At 35.2% G+C, this 11,435-nt stretch overlaps 1 protein-coding gene across 1 annotated transcript; it reads left to right on the plus strand.

Annotated features, from left to right (window-relative positions):
• Positions 1–230: 230 nt before the first annotated feature.
• On the plus strand, positions 231–10,901 carry HELRODRAFT_87481 (hypothetical protein; the record flags this gene model as incomplete). Its single annotated transcript, XM_009028719.1, has 11 exons — positions 231–671; positions 1,417–1,632; positions 1,916–1,996; positions 4,712–4,806; positions 5,513–5,636; positions 7,363–7,456; positions 7,844–7,956; positions 8,432–8,540; positions 8,629–8,733; positions 9,934–10,106; positions 10,689–10,901. 11 exons carry the CDS (start codon positions 231–233, stop codon positions 10,899–10,901), a joined length of 1,764 nt encoding a protein of 587 aa, XP_009026967.1.
• Positions 10,902–11,435: the final 534 nt, after the last annotated feature.

Raw genomic sequence — 11,435 nt, forward strand, 5'->3', positions numbered from 1 at the left:
TCAACAAGTTGGATAGCTATCTATATCTTATCTATGTCCTTCTTAAGCACATTAAGTTACGTGCGAGTTTTAACATATTTTAATTTAATTAAGTTTAAAATTATTTTTTAAAACATCAAAAGGTAGCTATTTATTTGTACAAAAACTAGAAAATGTCGTCCGCTCTTTTACCGCTTTTCACACAAACGCGGACGGAGACAACCACAAGTAGATCGGTACTTTGTTCACAAATGTGCAGACGTGTTTTAAAATTACGAGAAAAAAATCTGGTAATTTTAATATTTGCCTTCTTCACGCTGGCTTGCTTCGGAGGGACATTTTTTCTGCCTGATTTTTGGGATTTGGGTGGCAGTGAGAAGTTGAGCGCCCACGTTCCAGTGCGCATGTTTGTGCCCGACGCCGGTGCCCACGGACAAGGTGTGGACGGCGATGTACATAAAAAAGATGATTCCGACCGCCTCTGGGATAAAATCAGGAAGAACTTTTTAGCGAAACCCCCACTGACTGTTAGGCGGGATGAGGAACAATTTCCCGTCACTCCATCACCTCTTCCAGCTAATCCTTCTCTTAATAAGAAAAAGTCTGATGGTGTTGGTGGTGGTGGAGGTCCGTCAGTTGGAAGATCTGCTGATGATGAGGAGAGCAAGATGAGGAGAATGAAGATTGTGCAAGTTTGTTTTTACTTTGCTGTGCTGCATTATTTAGTTGATTTTTCCTTAATATTTAATAACCATGTCGTGTTGTTTAATTAACTTTCAATAAATATTTTATTATTGTGATCAAACGATGCCAAATATTGACTTTTTACAATTTAAACTAGTCGGTTTTGTAATTTAGGAATATGCTTATTAAATAACCACTGATTTTGATTATTATTATAATTAGTAAATGTTATATTCAAAGTCTACTAAATAACTAAAACCTTAATCAGTTTTTAGTTTTATCTGTTATTTGTTGTTAGATTAATTAATATTAAACAATTATTAACATAAAATATCATTCATGCTATTTTTGGATGTACTTTCATAGCTAGCTAATGTTATTTATTTGTTATATATCTCTTTAGTTTTTTTTTGTCATTTCTATAATCAATAAGTTTACTGAATTTAAAATATTTTTAATAAAATTTATTTTATTGAAAAAAATTTAATTAATTTTCAAATTTATTAATCCGTAATAAGTATTCAATCCAGATCAGCCGCGCTCAAGCTTAAAAAATTACTTCCTTATTTTAAATGGTTTATTATATAGTAATTAACTCTCTTTTTTATTTCAACAACTTTTAATTCATTTTTTTATACGTAATTAATTTTTACCTTTCCATAACCAACATTTTTTTCCCTGACAGTAACCAGTACTAAATAATTTTTATCACTCCATCACATTTTCCACCATCATTCCCCTGACCTCATGCAGATGATGCAACATGCCTGGAGCATGTACGAGAAACATGCCTGGGGCGAGAACGAACTGAAGCCCATCTCTAAAAGAGGCCACTCTGCCAATATTTTTGGCCACTCGAAAATGGGGGCGACGATTGTTGACGGGTTGGACACTCTTTATTTGATGGGTCTCACAGAGGAGTTCGCCAGGGGCAGGCAGTGGGTAAAGGAGTCGTTCAGATTTGAAGCTGTTAGTTGAATGTTTGATTGGTTGGTTGATTGGTTGCTTAATGGCAGTTAGTTGGATGTAGAAAGTTTTATTGATTGATTGATTGATTGATTGATTGATTGATTGATTGATTGATTGATTGATTGATTGATTGATTGATTGATTGATTGATTGATTGATTGATTGATTGATTGATTGATTGGCTGTTTGAGAAATGATTCTCTGAAATGTCAGGTCGATTGAGTTGATTGTTTTTACTGGCTGACTTGCTGGCTGGCCGACTGACTGGTTTATTAAAAATCAGAATTCAGATATATCAGTGTTTGAAGTAAACATCAGATTTGTTGGAGGTCTACTGGCTTGCTATGCACTCTCCAAAGATGCTGTTTGTATCTTTTTGTATTTTTTTGTATGCTTGTGTGTGCAGTTATTTTTATGTGATTGCTTTTGTTTGTGTGTGTGTGTTTGTATTTTTATTATGTATTTGTATATGATTGTTTTTGTGGGATTGCACGTTTATTTCTGAGTGTGTTTGTGAGTGTGTGTGTTTGTGAGTGTGTGTGTGTTTGTGTGTATGCATTGTGTTCATGTATGTAATGTACTATGTATGGGATTGTCTGTGTGCCATTGTATGTGCTCTGTGTATTTTTTAGCGGATGTGTTTGTTTGTTTGTAAGCATGTATGTATATTTTTATATGTATTTGTTTATTTAGCTTGCTTTTTTGAGGTTGAATTGACCTTTTTTTTATGTGATATTTTTGAAAAATATAAATGTTTGCTTATTCTATAATCTATCCATGGATAGAGACACATGTGCTGGTGCCTATGTTTATTTACATAAATATCTCAAGCACCGTGTTGTATATATTTCAACTGTTTGGTTTATGTTGAAGGGGTTAAATAATTTTTTGTTTGGTTGTCTGTCTGGTTGTGTCTGTCTGTTTATCTGTCTGTTTGTTTGTCTGTTTGTTTGTTTAGCTACTATGTGTAATTGTGCATCTGCTTGTCATCTGTGTTTGTTACCATTGAATAGTTTATGTATTGCCTATTAGTAAATAATAATAATAATGCCATTTTATATAGCGCCGCCATGGCAAGCGACTGATGCGCATAACCATTATGCAAATAAACGCATCACACACGCATACAAGATCCCCGCCTATCACATTGCATGTGATAGGCGGGGATCTTTTTGCATTCGAACCCGGACACTGCATCAGCAATGCCAGGCACCTTAGTCATTACACCCTTGCACCGCCTTAGTAAATACTAAAATTTGCACGTTTGAATGTATGGTTGCATTTTTTGCGGCTAGTTTTGTTTGTGATCTTGTTGATGATGATGACGACGACGATGATGATAATGATAAGATAATTATGATGAGGGTGATGATATTGGTGATGATGATGACGATGATGATGAGGATTCAGAGAGAGTTGTTGGAAATGATGATCTATCTGTCTGTCTGTTTGTTTGTTTAGCTACTATGTGGATGTAATTTTAATTGACTGATGATTATACTTATAGTGACAATACTGATATGAATAACAAATAATTTGATAAATAATAATCGGAGTAATTATTGTTATTATTTCATAATTTTATTGAATATTTAGCTGTAAATAATTAAATTCAATGACATTTAGAGACGACCTTATAACAATCCATCAATAACATGAACACCTTAATATTAATATGTTATTGCTACTTTATTATTATTATAGTTGTTTATTATTATTATGGTTGTTATTATCATTGTTGTTGTTGTTGTTGTTGTTGTTTCTATTGTTATTGCTATTTTTATTGGATATGAGTTTTTCAATGATAAAATTTTTCTTATAATGAGCAGGTTGTTATTGATCTAACAATGATTTTCTTGTTTTTTCTATCTTTCTTTTTTTCTCTCTTTCCTCTCTCTCTCTCTCTCTCTCTCTCTCTCTCTCTCTCTCTCTCTCTCTCTCTCTCTCTCTCTCTCTCTCTCTCTCTCTCTTAGTCTCTGGTGATAAATTTGATAGTTATCTTCATGTTGGATTAGATATTTTTTATTAGGTTGGTGCGAAAATAATGACAATCCACTTTAAAATGTCTACCTTGTCTTCTCTTTAATATATTCAACCAAAATAAAAACCAGTGCAATTTACCCTCTCTGGTCTGCCAGCAAGAAGAAGTAAATTTTTCTGACACATCACAACGATGAAGTTTCTGGCTTAAATTTCTGGCTCATAAGAGGCTTCTATTTATCATGCTTTTTTGGCCTTACCATTTTGTTTGAATGACGAGCTACTGCTGTGTGATGATCAACCTTTAATTTTTTTTTGAGTCCACAAAAAATTATTTCAATAAGAAAAAAATTTGCCAAAAAAAGTTGAACAGTTGTCTGAGATTTGTTTACAGAATATTATGGAGGGTTCAATGCATTGTGACATTGATAAGGAGATCGAGATTGCGGTGGTATGGACATGTGTTGAGAAGGGATGAAAGGGTCGGGATTAGGCGAGCGTTGGAGTTCAAGGTTGAAGGAGTGATAGGAAAGGAGTCGTCCGCGATTGGTATGGAGAGAGCAGGTGGAGAAGGACAGAGTGAAAGCGGGGGGTTGCGTGATACTGAGGCGAGTGACAGATGTGAATGGCGTCGAGGGGCATTTCGGTTTCATCATAGGTAGCCAAACGGCAACCCCTGATCTCGGGGAAAATGTCGTCTAAACGTGTGTTGTTGTTGCTGTTGTTGTTCAATGCATTCATTACAAAACGCTCCCACTTCTATGGAGTAGTTGTTGTCAGTTTTTCAATCATGTTTTAAAGTGTCTTTTGATATTTTGTTAAAAAACCATTTATAATAGAAAAAAATTTGCCAAAATAAAGTTGAACGATTGCATGAAATTTATTAAAAGATTGTTATAGCAGATTTAAAGTTGCTATACATTTTTAGATGATCAGATCAGTTTTGTGCCAACTGAACATACACACACACATCACATTCATTATTTTTTACTTTTACTTGGGATTGTCTTCTTCCTTCATCTTGTATTTTCTTCCCTTCACACTTTGTTGTTTTAATAGTATGCTTGTTGCCATTTATCATGTTTCAACTTTCCAACAGGTTTTCAAGGACAAAGCAGTTGAAATAGCTGACAAACTACTTCCTGCTTTTGAAACTGAAACTGGAATTCCGTACGCTATCCTTAACCTTCAGACGTTAGTTTCACTTTACGTTGAGTTGGTTTTCTGGTTTGGCTGGCAATCTAACAAACACTAATTTTTATTGCCATAACTTATTTACTTTTGTTCTTTCATTTGTAAAAAGAGATATGATTGTTTTTATCATGGTGGTTGTAGTCGGGCAAAAATTATCTGACTCCTGCCCCATAAAATTCCTACTTTTTCCGTGACTCCAGGTAAAAATTTTCAAATTTCTGGCTACGACTCTGCCCAGAAAAATTGATAAACTTTTCCATGATAATTTTGCTTAAATATCACTGTTAGATAATAATACTATAACAATACTTGAGATCAATCAGTCCCTGAAATTGCTTTTATTAATAAAGTTGATTTATGTTCATGTTTTAAAACATACTGAAAAAATTACGTGATTTTATTCACATTATTAGCGTTTATTTGCAGTATTCAAAATAATAAATTTTTTTTTAAATTCATAACGTCTTCCAAAGTCTTGGAGTCATTTGACTCCAGCAAAAATTGATTGATTGATTGAATGTATGAATGAATGAATGAATGAATGAATGAATGAATGACTAAGTGTGTGAATGAATAAATGAACTAACTGAATAAATAAATAAAAGAATGAATGATTAAATGAATGAATGACTGACTGAATGAATGAATTGACTGACTGAATGAATTGTCTACCGAATTGTTAACTTTTAAATTGACAAAACCGCAGTGGATCTCGCAAAAACTGGTCCTGGGCCAGTGGTGGCTGTTCGATACTTTCAGAATTCGGGACACTTCATCTGGAGTTTGCGTACCTTAGCAACATAACTGGAAACCCTGTCTATCTGCAGAAGGTCTGATTGTTGTTGGTGGGGCTGCTGGTGGTGGTGGTAGTGGTGGTGTTGGTGGAGATGTTTGACGTTTGTGTTTGTTTATTCATTGCTATTCCCATGACAATTTCTATGATATCTTCTAATTTATTTATGTAGTTATTGTAGCCATTTATCAGTGGTGTTATCAATATGTATTGGAAGATGGTGAAGTTAATATTGCTGTTTAATATTTGAGATTTTACTGCATGATGTTTTTGCTTCGTTTATATGTAAAAATTTTCATAGAATGCTTGTTATGAATCTATGTGCATCCAACATTAACATATGACAATGTTTTTATTAAGTAATTTATTTATTAATTTATTAATTAAATAATTTATTTATTTATTTATTTATTACAATTCTCTTTTCTATATTTCTTAATTGCATCAGCAACAAACACACAGCGCATGTAAATACACTGGAAATATCTATCGAAGTATCTTGTATCTTTGTACAAACATCTTGTATGTTTGTATCCAACAACATCAGCAACAACAACAACGAAATATCAACAGCAGAATCTAAAATCTAGTCATCTTTATTTTGTGTCTGTAATGTGGTTTTCAATGTCTTATGTATCTTATGATGTATTGGTATGTGGAAGATGAAAATAGTCTCCTCTTTTTCTCTCTTTCTTTCTTTCTTCATCTTCAGCCCTCTTCCTCTCTCTCTCTCTCTCTCTCTCTCCTTTTTGGCTATCTCTTCTTTATTCTCTTTCTTCATTTGTATGTATGTATGCGGTTTGTGCGTGTGAGCCTGTCTGTAGCCTCACGCGCTTAAATTTCTTGTATATTAAAATAACTCCATTGATTGGCCTCTTTCCTGTTTAGACATGTTTGGAGATTGTAGGAGGGAAATGAAATGACTGTTCCATGCATATGTTGTTGTATACATTATACATGTACATCATCTGATACGAAACATTTCTAATCAATATATCATAGTCGTCTTCGTCTTAATTACTGTTGTCGTCATCGTCGTTGTCGTCATCACAATTATCACCATTAGGATTACTATCCATAATTACTATCCTAACTATAATTATCATCTCAATTATTGCCATAATTAATTATGTCTGTAATTAGTTTCATAATTGGTAGCGTCATAATTTTATTTTAGGCGATATTAATGGTAATTTATTTTCAAGACAGTGTAATTAAATGCGGTCTGCCCATTGTTACATAAGTGGCCTGCATACCTATGTAGATACACTTAGAGGTATGCATTTAAAGGAGGAAAGAAAGTTTTGCTGGAAAATAAAAATTCATTGAAACGTGATAAAAAAAAATGAAATAAAATATCATCCTAATTATATGAGTAAAATGATGATGATGTGATTATTTTTTTCATAATTTTATGGACTACTCACGTAGTATGCTGTGTGATGATAACAGATGAACTACTGTATGGAATCAACCAGCTGGTCTGTTTCAAATGTTTAAACTGGCAACATTTCAAATGTCTTAATTTCAGTTTCAGCAGTTTGGATCAAATTCTTGTTATGAAAATGAACGAAAGAATGCATTTAGCTGTCTTGTATATCTTTGATGAGTTAGACAAGTTAATACTACTACTACTACCTCTACTACTACTACCTCTACTACTACTACTACTACCACTACTACTGCTACTACTACTAGTACTACGGACATATGGACATCATTATCATCAACGCTTGTCATCATTATCATCGTCGACCAATCAGGTGACGAGGATTCGTGAGTACATCTCGAAGATGGAACGACAAGATGGCGTCTACCCCAACTACCTCCACCCATCCACTGGCAGGTGGGGGCAAAGTGAGTTGATGATGATGATGATGTTTGGATAGTGGTGATGATGGTGATGTCTTGGTGTTTATAATGACGATAATGATAATTGTGTGATGATGAGGTTTGAATGATGATGATTGTTGTTTTAAATAATTAAATAATATGTACCTGTGTTCCTTCATGTCTCTTGTGTGGGTATGCCTGTTTAAGTTTGATGTGACTGCGTGTTTGCGTGTGTGCTTGTGTTTTTGTATGTTTGTGTGTGTGTGTGCATCTGTGTAAGTGCGTGTGTGAATGTCTGTCGTGCTTGCTATGCAGAGTAGCTTAGAGTAATGTAATTTAATGTTAATTTATTCATACTTGTCACAATATTATGCAAATTTATTCACGACAAATGTGTACAATTTGACGAAGGACATACGTCGTTGGGTGCACTGGGGGATTCATTTTATGAATACTTATTGAAATCATGGCTGCAGAATAAAACTGACGCCCTGGCCAAATCTATGTATGATGAGGCCATGAAGGTGAGTAATGATGGTGAAGATAGTCTGGTGTGATGATGGTGAAGATAGTCTGGTGTGATTATGATGAAGATAGTCTGGTGTGATGATGGTGAAGATAGTCTGGTGTGATTATGATGAAGATAGTCTGGTGTGATGATGGTGAAGATAGTCTGGTGTGATTATGATGAAGATAGTCTGGTGTGATGATGGTGAAGATAGTCTGGTGTGATGATGGTGAAGATAGTCTGGTATGATGATGGTGAAGATAGCCTGGTGTGATGATGGTGAAGATAGCCTGGTGTGATTATGATGTGATAACCTGGAGATAGCCTAATGTGATAATGACAATGATATAATGATGATGGTGGTCTAGTGATAGACATACACACGCACATACATACACACAGACACATATATACATGCATATATTCGTACGTACGTACATACATACATACATACATACACGTGCATATGTATCGTACACAAATTCATGTAGACAGTCATGGACAGGCTACTTCAGACATCTCGAAACGGCCTTGTGTACTTTGCAGAGATGAAGAATGGAAGACTGGAACATAAGATGGATCATCTGGCTTGCTTCACTGGTCAGCTGATTGATTGACGACTGGCTGATTGGTTGGAGGAATGATTCATAATTATATTTTAAAAAGAGTCACCTACCCACCCACACAGGGGGTATGATAGGGCTGGGGGCAGAACACTCAGATGACAAGGAAAAACACATGAAAGTGGCCAAGGACATTGGCAAGACGTGCTATGAATCATATGATAGGACTGGTTTGTAATGATGAGGATGGTGGTCATGGTGGTGATGTTGGAATGATGATGGCTTGAAGATGATTGAAGATGACGCTGATATGTGTGCTTGATTGTGGTGATGATGATGATGGCGATGCGTTCTAGGTGATAGAATTCTGAGAGCTGGGTAATGGTGCTGATAATAATGTTGAAAAGGTTTGAGAGGATGTTGATGATGAGGATGATGATGAGAAGGAAGATGATCATCTACTTTGTGATTATAACACGATGATGATGTTGTTGTTTGAAATTACTACTAAATGGAAGACAAACGAACAATGTTTGTGTTTATAGTTACGATATCATTATGATATCATCATGATATCATCATATCACCATCATGATACAGATTATGATGATATTATAAATTATAATGGTGATTAAGCACCATATTCGTGGATGATATTGATAAATTACTAAATTTCTGGTATGAATGTGCTATGGGCAGATATAAATGAGAAAACTATTTTTTATATAAATTTCATCAACTTTTTTCAACTACATCATCATCATCATCACCTCTATCATTGAGAGTAGGTCTATTTATCATCATCATCCAGGAGAAATGCTATCAGTTAAACGGTTGTTGAGTTTTAAAATAATAAACTTTGATAAGAGTGAATTTAAATATTTAGCTTATTTAAAGCTCACATCAAACTCTTTGGAGGATGATGATGAGGATAATGATGTTGATGATGATAACAACAACAATATTATTATTATCATTATTATTATAATTATTAATGATTGTTGCAATGGTAATGGTGACGATATGATTGTGATGATAGTTTGGATGAGGTTATCATTCATCCATTAAATTTATATCAATTTTGTGTTGCTGGACGACACGAGAAGATATTTCTAACGAGGGAACAAGACAACAATCTTACTGCACACTTTCTTTTCATTCTTCCACATCTTCTCAGTCGCTCACCATACTCTCTCCTTTCTCTCTCTCACTCTCTTTTCCTCATTTTTTCCTCTTTCTTTTTTTTCTCTTTCATATCTCTCTCTCTCTCTCTCATTTCTCTCTCTTTCTCTCTCATTTCTCTCTCTTTCTCTCTCATTTCGCTTTTTCTTTCCCTCTCTTGGTTCTCATTTTTCTCTACCATCTCGCACCTCTTCATCCTTCTTGTCCCATCATCATCATACTTTTTCTCTCCATCTTCATATCTCCAGCTACCAAACTTGGTCCAGAAGCCTTCAGATTTGAGGACAGTTCAGAGGCGACGACGACAAGAAGCCAGGAGAAGTACTACATCCTGAGGCCTGAGGTCATCGAGACCTACTTCTACCTGTGGAGACTGACCAAGAACAACATGTACAGGGAGTGGGGGTGGCAGGCTGCCCAGGTTTGTTCCTTGTTCTTACTTTTTATTATTTTATAACAAACAAAAGAGCAAACTAATATGCAAACAAACATACATGCATACAAACAAAGAAACAAACATGCAAGCAAACAAATATGAAAGTAATGAAATTTAGAAACGCCACAGCAGCAACAAGATCTTACAAGCAGCAGCGTTTCACGTCATCTATAAACAATGACAGCAATTGACAAACATTAGCATCAACAAACTACAACGCCAGCGAACTATGATATCTTTTCACATCAACAAATAAAACCACACGCCAACAAGCCACATCTCACGTCAGCAAACAAACAAACAACATCATTAACAAAACAACTTCTGACGTCAACTAAGAACATTATTAAAGAAACAATAACAACAACTTCTGACATCAGCAAACAAACAAACAAACAAACAACAACATTAACAAAACAACAACAACAACATCTGACATCAACAAACAAACAAACAACAACATTAACAAAACAACAACAACATCTGACATCAACAAACAAACAAACAACAACATTAACAACAACAACTTCTGACATCAACAAACAACAACAACCCTTACATTAACAGGCGTTAGAAAAACACTGCCTAATAAAAGACGGAGGTTACACGGGCATAAAGGATGTTTACGACGCTCACTCTGCTAAGGATGACGTCCAGCAGAGTTTCTTCCTGGCCGAGACCCTGAAATACCTCTACCTCTTATTCTCACCCGACTCTACGCTCGATTTGGACAGGTGGGTCCTCAACACAGAGGCACATCCACTGCCTGTACTTGTATGAATCTGTCTTCTGTGTGTGTGTGTGTCTTGTGTGTGTGTGTCTTGTGTGTGTGTTTGTATGTGTGTGCGTGTCTTTGTGTCTATGCGTGTTTGTGTGTGTGTATACCGTATACCTTCTGTTCCTGCATATTTGTCTGTCTGTTTGTTTGTCTCTGTTTACCTATTAAAGTAGATGTTTGCACTGTGTGAGCCTATGTATCCATGTATGTATATGTGGTTTGCACGCCGTGTTTGTATGTGTGGGTTTGGTCATGTGTGACGGTTAGTTGCATCGGGACACGAACCTTAAATAAGCAACTTCTACTCTGCACTGTGTTTCTCTATTTTAGTTTTCCAACGTGTTGTTATTGCGTACATCATCATGATGATGATGTTCGCGATGATGATGATGATGTTCGCGATGGTGATGATAATGAGGGTGATGATGTTTTTTTCTCTTTAAATTCAATTCTTTCTTGTCAACGGGTGGGTGCTAGGCAATTGCTATTTGTTTTCTTTGCTGTGCGTGTGTGTGTGTGTGTGTGTGCTTTAGCTG

The sequence above is a fragment of the Helobdella robusta genome (genome assembly GCF_000326865.2).
Source record: "Helobdella robusta unplaced genomic scaffold HELROscaffold_58, whole genome shotgun sequence".
Classification (NCBI taxonomy): Eukaryota; Metazoa; Annelida; class Clitellata; order Rhynchobdellida; family Glossiphoniidae; genus Helobdella; species Helobdella robusta.